At 44.7% G+C, this 14,647-nt stretch overlaps 1 protein-coding gene across 5 annotated transcripts in view; it reads left to right on the top strand.

Moving 5' to 3' along the window:
- Positions 1 to 14,647, top strand: part of FGD1 (FYVE, RhoGEF and PH domain containing 1) — a 268,404-nt gene that overhangs the window by 233,371 nt on the left and 20,386 nt on the right. For all 5 annotated transcript variants that reach the window (XM_068248308.1, XM_068248310.1, XM_068248309.1 and 2 more), the window contains 4 exons: positions 3,585 to 3,674; positions 5,746 to 5,894; positions 6,812 to 6,968; positions 13,225 to 13,363. In XM_068248308.1, the coding sequence (XP_068104409.1) occupies positions 3,585 to 3,674; positions 5,746 to 5,894; positions 6,812 to 6,968; positions 13,225 to 13,363 (535 nt within the window). The remainder of the gene's footprint in view (positions 1 to 3,584; positions 3,675 to 5,745; positions 5,895 to 6,811; positions 6,969 to 13,224; positions 13,364 to 14,647) is intronic.

Here is a 14,647-nt window from a genome sequence, read left to right as displayed (position 1 = left end):
CCAGCCGTTCCTAATTATTAATTGCATATGTGCCCAGAAGAGGCTAAACTGAAAGCTTTACCTAGTTAGTAATTATAGGCGATGGGTCTCTTCTGAGACAGGAAGTCTAGGCAGAACATTACAGCCTCTGATGATGGGATTGTTGTACCCTTAGGTGACAGCGACTGCCCCACAGAAGTTTCACTGGAGACTTGGGATGCAAATACAAGAGTGTGTCTGATATGGACATTTTGGTGGGGAAAGGTGGAATAAAGTATTCAGAACCTAAAGGGTACCTGCTCTTCACTAGAGCCTGAAGGTGGGGATTGATGTTTTACAGCAGAGCTCCCCAACCCTGTCCTCAAAGCCCACCAACAGTACATGTTTTGCAGGAAGCCACAAACATTCACAGGTGGGGTAATTAGTGTCTCAGCAGAGATGATTAATTACCTGTGTGGCTTTCCACAAAACATGCACTGTTGGTGGTACTTGAGGACAGGGTTGGGGAGCACTGTAAAATCTACAGGAATACCCTTAGCCTGTGGCCTGCAGGACTGCACCATAAATGTCTGGCTGGGACAGCCCGGAAGCTGGAGTTGGGCAGCGGGTACAAAAAACGACTTGCATGGAGACTGTAGAAGAAAGTTAGAGACAGGTTTCTAAATGAGAAAACTAGAGGAAGTTGGTAACAAACCAGATGGTAAAATGACACACTACCCAAAGACAGAGGCAATCAAGTTTGTATGGATGAAACAAGAATATGAAGGCAGTCCTGGTTTAAGATAGAAGTGAGGTTGGTCAAGCCAGAGTAAAGGTAGCCACACATCTGGTGATTTTGCTTCAATCAACAAAGCAATCGACTTTACTGGGCAATCAACTTCAGTGTGGTTGATGTAAAGTCGATCGACTTGTGGCCTACCCACTACAAGCAATATCTTATCTGATTAACCTTCACTTATGGATCTGACCCATGTTGTGTCTCCATGCTTTGAGTGCAAAAATTGATTCAGTGTCGATTGAATGATATGTGAACAGTAGCAGATTCCTGTACAATCGACCTATATCTTCCATCCTGCTCAATTGACAAAGTTGGTCTTCGACATATCATCATCTTCTTTTCATAGATCGGAACACACTGGATTCCCTCTCGATTGGAAAGAATGAAATGGTTGATTGTACAGACAAATCACTAGATGTATGGTCACCTTAAAGAGAACCCGAGGTGGGTTTGAAGAATATTATCTGCATACAGATGCTGGATCTGCCTATACAGCCCAGCCTCTGTTGCTATCCCAAACCCCCCTAAGGTCCCCCTGCACTCTGCAATCCCTCATAAATCACAGCCATGCTGCTGACAAACAGCTTGTCAGAGCTGGCTGTGTTTATCTCTATAGTGTCAGTCTGCTGCTCTCCCCGCCTCCTGCAGAACTCCAGTCCCCGCCTGCATCCCTTCCCTCCCTGCTGATTGGAGGGAAGGGACGGGGGCAGGGACCGGAGCTATGCAGGAGGCAGGGGAGCAGCTGAGACTGACACTACAGATGTAAATACAGCCTCACAGCATGGCTGTGATTTATGAGGGATTGCAGAGTGCAGGGAGACCTTAGGGGGGTTTGGGATAGCAACAGAGGCTGGGCTGTATAGGCAGACCCAGCCTCTGTATGCAGATAACATTCTTTAAACACACCTCGGGTTCTCTTTAACAGAAACCTGGAAAAAGATTAAAGTTAAATCAGAGCAGCATTAAAGGACACTGACCAGACCAAAAAAAAATGGAATACTGAACTTCCCTGGGGCTTCCTCCTGCCCACCGTAGCCCACAAGGTCCCATGGTATCCACTGGGTCCTCTGTTTTCTCCCGCTCTTGGCTGGGAGACGGGTGCAACTTTGCATGCACGGCCTGTCTCGATCACGCGCCCGTCACTGAGCGTTCTGTATATGTGCGGCTTCTGAAAAAATGAACAGTTGCGCACGACTCCCGGCCAGGTCGCGCAGCTAACGGAGCCGCGAGTGGGAGAACAGAGAGGACCCTGAGGATGCCGAGGAATCTCCCGGGCTACGGAGAGCTGGAGGAAGCCCCAGGCAAGTTCAGTTTTCCATTTATGAGGTCTGTTCACGGTCACTTTAAGTAGAAGGCAATAGATGTCAACCACAGAGGCTTAGAAAAGTGAAATGTTTAGCCTCATACTTAGCAATGTCTGAACAATAATGCATAATAATATACAGCGAATGTAACACGCAGCCTGCACTAGCACAGACAGGAAGACCCGATGGGCGTCTGCAGGCACAGGCTCATACATGCTCACATGATGGTGCAAAGGCTGAGTGATTCAACGCACACATCCAGGACTTCATATCTGTATATATCTAATGTATGCTAGAGTTTGAAAATCTTATCATTAATGTCATCTTGTTGAACACAGGACATGAAAAATGTCAGCAGTTTGACGTTTGATTGATCGGAAGTGTGTAGGTGAAAACACAGTTGTCCATTATTATCAGCGTAATTTAAAAAAAAATTCTATACTGATGACCCTCTGAAGTTGTACACTTATACATTTCCATCCAATGTTCCAAAATAATCGATTCCTTTCACATTCCTACTACACACTAGTACGTCGATTTTTAATTAATTCCAGCAGGGGAATCTATTGAAAATCGGTTGAACTGCAGCATTGCACTGTTCGATTCAATGCAACGCTATGGCCTATCGATTGTCCACCGCTCCTGACATGCCCCTAATTGACCTACATTTTCCGTCCTGTCCAATCAATACTTTAATCAATCAAATTAAACATTTTAAGAGGAACTGTAACAAAGGATTTAACTACATCCAACTCGGTAGCTGATACCTCATTTTAGATTAGCAGTCTTCCCCTTTTCTCTAATAGATCATCAACAGGGTCTGTATGGATGATATTGTGATCAAACCCCTCCCACAGTGTGATGTCGGCAGCATCACCACCACAGATTGTGAACGGTTTCAGGCTGAAATCGGTTCACAATCTTTTTGCAGTAAAGGTGGCCATACGATCCCTCTCTGATCAGATTCGATCAGAGAGGGATCTATCTGTTAGTCGAATCTGATGGCAAATCGTCCAGTGTATGGCCATTAACTCCCTCTGTGCACGTGTAGATCAACAAAGAGCCTATAGCAATGTTAGTGGGTGTGGTTTTAAATAATTGCACTTGGTGCTGTCAAGTTTTTTTCATGTCTGCCAGTAGTAAAGATGATGACTAGCAGGCTCATTATGGATCAAACAATATAAAAATAATTACATGCTGAATAGCAATACTTTCTTGTTCTCTCTTCTATTTTTAACTTCTCATTTTGCAATGTATTGATTTATTTTTTTCCCCTTTTCATTAAAGTTCCTCTTAAAAGGAATTGATTTGCATCCGATTCAATTAAAGTGATAAAATCTGCAGGGAATAAAATGGGAAAACAATGTGTGTGTGGGCACCTTCACTCATGGATAAACTCAACTAAAACATCCACTTGAGGAAATGAAACAATTAATCTTTATAAATTGCATTTGTGAATTGATATTGCGGGATTGTGATGTATGTTTTTCTTCTGAATCGTTCTTTGTTTTTCTCTCTTTCAGTTCACAGCACGCCAGAAAGTGTACAACATCGCGAATGAGCTTCTGCAGACGGAGAAGGCTTATGTGTCCCGGTTACATCTCCTGGACCAGGCAAGGATCTTATCTGTTAGGGCTAGTTCACACTTGATTTAAAAACGTATCCGTAGCTACGTTTTTTGTCCCGGACGAAAAACGTAGCCACGGATACCAATGTTAAAAATAGGAACAGTACACACTCAAGTTAAAAACGTATCCGCGTGCGATCCGCGGAATACGTTTTTAAACCCGGAACGCTGAGTCCGGACTTGCAGCATTTTTCACGGACCCGTATACACGTACGGGTAGTGAAAATCAATGGGGAAACGGGCCTCCCTCTTCACTGACATTTTGGGACACTGGAAACGGATCAGTTTCCAGTGTCCCATGGTGAAGGAGGGGGCCGCCATGCTGGAGGGGGTAGCAGCCAGGACAGGGGGCTGCGGGCAAAGCGGCGGCTAGGGGGGTCACATCCCCCCCCTTGCTCACCTGGGTGCCCCCCGTCCCCGCTCCAGCTCGCATATAATGTAATAATTTGTACCTAATTAAGTTCGGCGAGACGGGCACTTCCGCCCACACCGCTCGCCGTCACTTCCTGCGATGCCGCCCACTGAAATACAGAGGGCGACATTGCAGGAAGTGACGGCGAGCGGTGTGGGCGGAAGTGCCCGGCTCGCCGAACTTCATTAGGTACAAATTATTACATTATATGCGAGCTGGAGGGGGAGCGGGGACGGGGGGCACCCAGGTGAGCAAGGGGGGGGGGGGATGTGACCCCCCTGGCCGCCGCTTTGCCCGCAGCCCCCCGTCCTGGCTGCTACCCCCTCTAGCAAAAAAAAACAACAAAAAACACGCAAGCGGATCCAAAACGTGTGCTGCAAAAAAGGCAGCACGGATCCGCTTGCGTTCCGGGTTTTGAAAATCGGAGCCCGGACCACGGATGCGTCCCGCACCCGGAGCTAGTGTGGCCCAGGCCTTAAAGCACATTTCTATTTTCAGTAATATACCGTAGCTCTTTTCTTTTTATAACATTGCATCATACTATCACAGTTGCCGTTTTAAAACCAACCAATTTCTTTTATGCTAAAACAAAGCAGAAATGACCCCTTGAATTTTCCTGCACTAAAACTTTATCTTAAACTGTCACTCACTGTACTTGTCTAAGTGCTTCAGGAAACAGGACTGTATTAGACCCAGTTGGGTTGGAGAGCTCAGAGAAGCTCTTGTGCATAGATAACAACTGAAGTTTTTTAACTCTTCCTGTACTGGAAAACAATATGAGACTCTTTTCTTTCCAATTAAGCTTCTATTTCTAATGGTAGTCGTACATCTAGCGATGTATGGGCAGATTCACCCCAGAGACAAATCTCACTCATATTAAATCTGATAAAAGAGAGATCTGTCAGCTGCCCATACACCACAGGCGGATTCCCAATCAATTTTAGCATTAAATCTCTCGGGATTCGGCCTTGTGCGCCGCATACGTCCGCCTCGCCGCCCCAATGCTGTCCCCTAAATTCAATGTCCCCTGTAAAGTGTATGCATTACCTCTCCGCTTGTCCCCCGCTGGCTTCCTGGATTCCTCCACTCCATGCATGCATGCATGCCCCACATGGTTTCCTAGTAAGGGCGTGTGTGTGTGACGTCACACGCGCGCCCTTACTAGGAAACCACGCCCGAAGCACCGTGGACATGTAATGCATACGCTTTACATGGGGCATGGGGGGGGGCATTGACATTAGGGGAGACAGCGTCAGAGTTTTGTCGTGTTCGTCGATCGTCGGGAAATTGCTTGCCGTTACCGCCGCACACCTGATTGAGCAACATCTTGCAGCATGCGCAATCGAGAATGCAACCAATGTCTGGATGAAAATCGGTCGCATTCTCTATCGCGGTCAGGCATGCACTTGGCGGCACTGATTTTCATCCAATTCGATTATAGTAATCGAATTGGATGGTCGATCGGCTGCCAAGTCGCCTGATGTATGTCCACCTTTTGCTGTACTACACATACAATTATCTCATTTATTTTCACTTCAGGTTTGCCTTAAACATAAAAAATCATTCCTGCCTTGTTTTTCACTTACACTCAGCTCTTGTGTCAGAAATATTTGCACATAGTGACTGTAGCGTTTATCACTTTCAGGTGTTCTGCGCGCGACTGCTGGAGGAAGCTGGAACAAAAGCCTCCTTCCCCGGTGAAGTAGTTATGGGAATTTTCTCCAACATCTGTTCCATATACTGTTTCCACCAACAGTTCCTCCTGCCAGAGCTGGAGAAGCGAATGCAAGAATGGTGAGTTGCTGGGCTGAGGTTTATATGCAGCCGCATGGCCAGAAGATGGAAGCGATCGCTTGTAGAAATAAGAACCACACTAAACTGAACAAAAGCCCTTGTTAAAATAACATGCTGTTAATATGGTTCAATAATATCTCCTGTACTTTAGAGCAAAATTGAATTCAGACCTTTTACAATACAGGTCCACGTAGCACCAGTGTTTCAGTTCATCAGCAAATGCTAGTTAAATGAAAAAATGCATGAAAAAAGGGTGCGGTGAAAAAAGGGCCCGGCTGGATAACAAAATGGCGTTGGTGGATAACGAAATCTGATAACGATAAACATCGTTGTCAAACTTGTTTAACGATAAATACCGTTGTTAAAACAGGCGGGAAATAATAACAGCCCCCCCGTATACATTACCTGAAGCTGGCTCCGGGTCCTCTTCTCCGCGCTGCACCGCATCCCAGCGTACACTGTGTCACTCCGTGACCAGGAAGTTCAAATAGAGCGCCCTCTATATGAACTTCCTGGTCACTGGAGTGACACAGGAAGTTCATGTACGCTGGGATGGAAGCAGGAACAGAGCGGTGCAGCGTGGAGAAGATGCCCAGGTAATGTATACTTGATCGGATCGGCCGCCGCTAACGACGCGCTCCCTACCCGCGGGCGATCGAGGGTAATTTCCCGCATGGCGCGATCGACGGACCGATCCGATTTCGGGAGGAAATCGGATCGGCGGGTGCGTTTAGCGCGAACGATTGGCAGCAGATTCGATCCCAGTAATCGAATCTGCTGTCGAAACGGGCGCAAATCGGGCCAGTGTATGGCCAGCTTTACATAGATGGCCTTTTTTATCCCTCTTGTAAACGCAAGAAAGTTAGCAGTTCTAATACATTCTATCTGAAATAAAGACACTTTGTTATTCCCTTTAGGGATACGAATCCACGGATTGGTGACATCTTGCAGAAGCTGGCGCCATTCCTCAAAATGTATGGCGAGTACGTGAAAAACTTTGACAGAGCAATGGAACTAGTGAACACATGGACGGAGCGTTCATCGCAGTTCAAGAGCATCATCCATGAGGTGCAGGTGAGAAATCCCAGAAACCTCTGTTCTCTGAACAGAAAAGCCATTACTTTAAGCTATGAACATTTAGGAAGAATGTGGTGGGTTCATTTAAAGTGAACCAGAGACGAAGCACCCTCATGTATTTTACCATATAGCTCAGTGGGGACATTAGAAAAAACACCTACCATGCCTTCTGTTTCATTCTGCACTGCACAGCTTGTTTCTTATCAGACCTGATAAAATCCCCGACTGAGCATTCAGTCTGGATTTGCTATAATGACTCCGCTATAATGATTCCTGAGCAGAGCCAGCAGGGGGCAGGCTTGGACTTGAAAAGACATGAGAGAACACAGACTGAGCTATAAATATTCCTGAGCAAAGCCAGACTGTGCTCAGTCGGGGATTTTATCAGGGCTGATTAGAAACAAGCTGTGCAGTGCAGAATGAAACAGAAAGCAAGGTAGGTGTTTTCTCTAATGTCCCAATTGATATATATGGTAAAATACATGAGGGTGCTTCGTCTCTGGTTCCCTTTAAGGCTTCAACAGAAATTAGAACTTCATTTCTGAGTAAGATTTTAATCCATTTTCAATGAATGTAAAGGTGGAACTAAACTCAGAACTTCCTCTCTGCTCAAAAAGACTAGCCACTGCATGATGACCTTTAGAAAAAAAAATGTCTTCATTACTAATAATGAAACTCGAAATTAAAAAAAAACAAAAAACAAAGTATTACCTGGTTTCACTGTTGCAGAATGTTCTGAAAGAGTTAAGCCTCAAGTATTAACTATATGGGGAGCTGCCACAGCGGAGCTCTCCTGCACTATATTTACAGTTGCCACTAAGAACTAATTAGACAGGTTGATCTGCCTAAACAAACACGGAGCAGAGAGAAGTGAATTTCTTCAGCAACTGTATGTGGAATTAAGACTTTTCATTGTATGCTGTGCAAGAGTCCAAGTTCGCTTTAAGACTGGTTTCACACTGGAAACCAGCGTGAGCGATGCAGTGTGTCGCGCCCAACGCACCGCATCGTCCAAAACAGGCCTTCAGGGAACAACATGCTATTGCCTGGAGGCTGCTATAAAAAAGAGTTGCCATCAGATTATTCTGTTGAATTACTGTAAACCTGCGGAGTGCAAGTGTTAATGCACACTTCATGGATGGCCTAATCTTACTGGAACTGTAGAGTCAGGCTGGACAAATATATCCTGGATCAATTATAATCCACCTAAAGTTCCTCGTTAAAGAGGCACACACTGAAAATCCTTCCTGGTCTTTCTGTAACTGAAGCTGGGAGGAGTGCTCTACATAGAGTTAAATATGGATCTGACTTTAGGTAGCTGTGTTTTTTTTTCTTTTCCCTTGCTTTGTTTTATGACCAATAATTACCAGATGCCAGGATTGGAGAGGGAAGAGGAATTTCTGGCTCCGCAGTAAAGGAGCTGAATTTTCTGAACTTCCTCTTAACCCATATAACTGAATCGCCCTAGGAGAGATTTTCTTAGCATACTAGTAATCAGGCAGCTTCCTACTGTGCGACTGTCTACTCGTATTCTGCATGCTGGTGGCTTGTACGTTATTTGGGCTTGGTCTAATTAGACAGGACTGCTTTCTGTGTAGAGGTAGGCTGGGCTGGGCTGGATTCCACTGGAAGGGAGAATAACTGCCGCTACACTGAAGTAACATTGATTTACAAGGGTTTGTTACAGGAAAATAAAACGTTAATATAATGATGGGTGTGAGGCAGTTTTGTTTTTTTTCAAAGTTCATGCGACAGCGCTTACCTTCACTGATTTTATAGTAGGGACGTGTCTTCTAGTTGGGTAGGCCAGGTTTGTTTGGTTTGATCAATAAAATAGGCAGCACAGTGGTGTATGTGGTTAGCACTCTTTCCTTGCAGTGCTGGGTTCCCCGGTTCGGTTCCCAGCCAGGGCACTATCAGCTAGGAGTTTGTATGTTCTCCTTGTGTCTGTGTGGGTTTCCTCCGGGCACTCCGGTATCCTCCCACATCCCAAAAACATACAGATAAGTTAATTGATTTCCCCTTAAATTGGCCCTAGACTACGATATATACATAGGCAAATGACTATGGTAGGGATCAGATCGTGTGCCCCTCTGAGGGACAGTTAGAGACATGACTATACTGTATACTCTGTACAGCGCTGCAGAGGATCTTGGCTCTACATAAATACTAAATAATATTAAAAACCTTCACTAAAGGCCTTTTTATAAACAAATTTGGCTCTGTTCTGATGCACTAATTGCTCTTGTGCCTTTCATGCTCGTTCTCCCTCACATTTTTTTTGTTTGTTTGTTTTCTGACTTTCTGTGGTATATCTTAACAGTGGTTTGAGTAAATTCTATATCTGCATTTAAAGAGAAACCGTAACCAAGAATTGATTTTCATCCCAATCAGTACCTGATACCCCCTTTCCAACAAGAAATCTTTACCTTTCGGATCATCAGGGGGCTTTGTATGGCTGATATTGTGGTGAAACCCATTGAAACGCGTTGCAATTCTTTGTGGAGTGTTTCAATAAAAAATGTTTGTGTTATAACGTAACACGTCCATTTGTCGTGTCCTTTGGAGTGGTTTAGGGCATCTGCCAGCAGTAAAAATGTCACCATGTAATAAATGTCAGAAAGTAAATCAGGGAGAGGAAAGTTTTTACAATGGGCAAACACTCACTAAATCATTTATACACAATTGTTGTAAAAATGAAGCACTTTTTTTCATTACGTTATTTTCACTGGAGTTTCTCACTAAAGGGAGCTTGCATGCTTTCCTTGCATTGCAGGACATCCATGGCTATAATTAGGAGGTAGTTCCCACCTCCCAGCAGTGTTGATCCAGGGATTTTCTTCTGACTGCCATCTGCAGTTGGGAATGAATTGTTTCCCTTTCAAAGCTAATTGGCCCAAACCTTGTAATGCCTGGTACACACAATGCAATTTTCTGTCAGATTGACAGTCTAATCAATTTTCCAATAGGTCTGATCTGAATTCTGATCTTTTTTTCCTCATTAGTTTTGCATAGAATGATCAGAAAAACGATAAATCTGATCGGACCTGTTGGAAATAATTGATACGACTGTAAGTCTGCCCGTGTACCAGCCACAAGGGTTTGCTTGCCTCCCTCTGGATCAATTTGGATATGTGTTGGTGCAGGATAGTGTTGTATCAGTTGTTACACCTTTTTGCATGCATTCGTTTTCGGATAGATGAATCTGTTTCCATTAACCTCCTTGCCGGTTAACCCGAGCTGTGCTCGGGGTAACCCGCGCAGGGGGATTGCTCAGGCCCCGCTGGGCCGATTTTCACAACTATTTTTTTTATTGCACGCAGCTAGCACTTTGTCGGTGACGTCATCGCGATCGTCGCCATGGCAACGGGGGAAGCCATGCAGGAAATCCCGTGCTTGCGCAGATCGCCGGAGGGGTGGGGGGATGCCGCTGCTCAGCGGCTATCATGTAGCTAGCGCTAGGCTAGCTACAGGATTTAAAAACAAAAAAAATTTAAAAAGTGCTGCGCTGCCCCCTTACCGCAATAATTGAAACGGCAAGGGGGTTAAATGCAACCATAAAATCCAAGCATTAAAGTGGATCCGAGATAAACTTTTACTCATTGAATAATTGTGTTCCTTTCATATAGTTTATAGGGCATTCCTCAAGCCAAATACTTTGTTTTGTTTTAATACTCTAATTCCCTATAAACTAAACAAGCCTCGCACACAGCTTCTCCAGAGTGCCTTGGCACTCTCAGAACCATGTAGCAAGGCCTTATGGGAGCTCAGTCTGGGCAGGAGGGGGAGGTGTTACTAGCCAGAGATTTCATAGGCAGAGGGGAAGAGGGAGAAGTAGGAGGGAGTGAAGTTTTCACAGGCCGAGGTCTGGAGATGCAGAGCAGCTTGCCTGTGTGTAGTGTGCTGCTCTCATTGTAGCACAGGAATACATAATCATAAACTGTCGAAGTTGTTTGCAGCTATATTTGCTGTGTAAACTATCTAAACTTTAGATAAGAAACAGTGGCTTGCAAAAGTATTCGGCCCCCTTGAAGCTTTCCACATTTTGTCACATTACTGCCACAAACCTGAATCAATTTTATTGGAATTCCACGTGAAAGACCAATACAAAGTGGTGTACACGTGAGAAGTGGAACGAAAATCATACATTATTCCAAACATTTTTTACAAATCAATAACTGCAAAGTGGGGTGTGCGTAATTATTCAGCCCCCTGAGTCAATACTTTGTAGAACCACCTTTTGCTGCAATTACAGCTGACATTCTTTTAGGGTATGTCTCTACCAGCTTTGCACATCTAGAGACTGAAATCCTTGCCCATTCTTCTTTGCAAAACAGCTCCAGCTCAGTCAGATTAGATGGACAGCGTTTGTGAACAGCAGTTTTCAGATCTTGCCACAGATTCTCGATTGGATTTAGATCTGGACTTTGACTGGGCCGTTCTAACACATGGATATGTTTTGTTTTAAACCATTCCATTGTTGCCCTGGCTTTATGTTTAGAGTTGTTGTCCTGCTGGAAGGTGAACCTCCGCCCCAGTCTCAAGTCTTTTGCAGACTCCAAGAGGTTTTCTCCCAAGATTGCCCTGTATTTGGCTCCATCCATCTTCCTATCAACTTTGACCAGCTTCCCTGTCCCTGCTGAAGAGAAGCACCCCCAGAGCATGATGCTGCCACCATCATATTTGACAGTGTGGATGGTGTGTTCAGAGTGATGTGCAGTGTTAGTTTTCTGCCACACATAGAGTTTTGCATTTTGGCCAAAAAGTTCCATTTTGGTCTCATCCGACTAGAGCACCTTCTTCCACATGTTTGCTGTGTCCTCCACATGGCTTGTGTCAAACTGCAAACAGGACTTCTTATGCTTTTCTGTTAACCATGGCTTTCTTCTTGTCACTCTTCCATAAGAGCCAACTTTGTGCAGTGCATAACTAGTTGTTCTATGGTGAGATTCCCCCACCTGAGCTGTAGATCTCTGCAGTTTGTCCAGAGTCACCATGGGCCTCTTGACTGCATTTCTGATTAGCGCTCTCCTTGTTCGGCCTGTGAGTTTAGGTGGATGGCCTTGTCTTGGTAGGTTTACAGTTGTGCCATACTACTTTCATTTCTGAATGATCGCTTGAACAGTGCTCCATGGGATGTTCAAGGCTTTGGAAATCTTTTTGTAGCCTAAGCCTGCTTTAAATTTCTCAATAACTTTTTCCCTGACCTGTCTGGTGTGTTCTTTGGACTTCATGGTGTTGTTGCTCCGAAGATTCTCTTTGACAACCTCTGAGGCCGTCACAGAGCAGCTGTATTTGTACTGACATTAGATTGCACATAGGTGCACTCTATTTAGTCATTAGCACTCATCAGGCAATGTCTATGGGCAACTGACTGCACTCAGACCAAAGGGGGCCGAATAATTACGCACGCTCCACTTTGCAGTTATTGATTTGTAAAAAATGTTTGGAATCATGTATGATTTTTGTTCCACTTCTCACGTGTACACCACTTTGTATTGGTCTTTCACGTGAAATTCCAATGAAATTGATGCAGGTTTGTGGCAGTAATGTGACAAAATGTGGAAAACTTCAAGGGGGCCGAATACTTTTGCAAGCCACTGTATATAAACAAGTTACTAGTTATAGTTAGTTTTTCATCACGGATGCACTCCCACATGTGCCAAACCACATGCTGCCAGCGGGAGGGGACAAAGTAGTATTTACTCCGATGGTCCGCCGTGGTCCAGCTGTAGCCTAGGGCAGATGCGTTACCCTCATAGGCTATATGGGGAACGCATCCGCCTGCCCGAGATTATTACAGACTGAACAGAAGTGTAGTCCGCTTCCTGCATTGGATCCCACAGATCTGTTGTAGCATGACAAGTGGGAACGACTCCTATTTAGAAGCTGTTCACTGTCAGTTTAGCAACGGGCAGAGAAAGGACAAAAAATGTCTGTTCTCAGCTCACGTGGGAACAGAGCCTGAAGGCAGAAGACCATTACAACAGCCAAGCAAGTAGCATTCACAAATGGGAGTCAGCAATGGCTCCTTCCATAATTCTCCTCAGTTATAGGTTACAGTGACCACAGAGGTAAATATGACTAACAGGCTTACACTTTACACCCCCTCTGCCAGGCAACAGATATGGGTCTCTACTTACAGTAAACAAGTTACTGTAGAGCAGTCTGGCTAGACTTGTAATGATAGGGAAAGATGTGTACAATGTGTACAGTCCAGGTGTTTCACATTGTGTGTCTCTTTGTTTTCCAGAAGGAGGAGGCCTGTGGTAACCTAACATTACAGCACCACATGCTGGAGCCTGTGCAGAGGATCCCACGCTACGAGCTGCTCCTTAAGGATTATCTCCAGAAGCTGTCGGAGGACTCCAGAGACCGGAGGGATGCAGAGAGTATGTCATGCTGAGGGGGAGATGATGCAGCAGGAACACTGCACTGATCAATGTTCAGGATTAGGGAATTTCAGTGTATATAGGGCAGGATTCAGCGGCTCTCTGAGTTCCCTCCACTTGCCCAGTCAAGCAGAAGACTGCACATTATAAAATTTACCCAGCAGGGAAAGCGCAAGGTCCCCTTTTTCACATTCTTCATTGTAACATATTCTTGTTGTTCAATCATACTTCATCTTTAGGCTCATCATTTTGCTGTGTTCATCCTTATTTAGGAAAATAAATCGGATGGCCTTTACTATTAATGCAGTGGCCTTGTTCACAGGGGTTATACAGTAATTTCACACCAAGTTTAGTCTGGCTGTAGAAAGTGTGTTGTGCCTGTACATACAAAATATTGTGAAACAATACTGCACCCAAGAGGCTGTATAGTAGCATTGCACCTAGTTAGATTTACAGTGTACAGTCCTGGGCAAAAGTTTTGAGACTGTCAAAAATATTGGAAATTAGAAAAGTTGGTGCTTAAGTTTTTATAATAGCAATTTGCACATACTCCAGAATGTTATGAAGAGTGTTCAGATGAATTGCATAGTCCTTCTTTGCCATGAAAATTAACTGAATCCCAAACCTTTCCACTGCATTTCATTGCTGTCATTAAAGGACCTGCTGAGATCATTTCAGTAATCGTCTTGTTAACTCAGGTAAGAATGTTGACGAGCACAAGGCCGGAGATCATTATATCAGGCTGATTGGATTCGAATGGCAGACTTGACATGTTAAAAGGAGGGTGATGCTTGAAAGCATTGATCTTCCATTGTTAACCATGGTGACCAGCAAAGTAACACATGCAGCCATCATTGAGTTGCATAAAAATGGCTTCACAGGCAAGGATATTGTGGCTACTAAGATTGCATTTAAATCAACAATTTATAGGATCATCAAGAACTTCAAGGAAAGAGGTTCAATTATTGTTAAGAAGGCTTCAGGGCGTACAAGAAAGTCCAGCAAGCGCCAGGATCATCTCCTAAAGAGGATTCAGCTGTGGGATCGGAGTGCAACCAGTGCAGAGGTTGCTCAGGAATGGCAGCAGGCAGGTGTGAGCGCATCTGCACGCAGAGTAAGGCAAAGACTTTTGGAAGATGGCCTGGTGTCAAGAAGGGCTGCAAAGAAGCCACTTCTCTCCCAAAAAAACATCAGGGACAGATTGATCTTCTGTAGAAAGAATGGTGAATGGAGTGCTGAGGACTGGGGCAAAGTCATATTCTCCGATGAAGCCCTGTTCCGATT

Source organism: Hyperolius riggenbachi, chromosome 8 (assembly GCF_040937935.1).
Source record: "Hyperolius riggenbachi isolate aHypRig1 chromosome 8, aHypRig1.pri, whole genome shotgun sequence".
Taxonomy (NCBI): domain Eukaryota; kingdom Metazoa; phylum Chordata; class Amphibia; order Anura; family Hyperoliidae; genus Hyperolius; species Hyperolius riggenbachi.
Note: the sequence above shows the minus strand (reverse complement) of the source record. Positions and strands in the feature narration are given on the sequence as shown.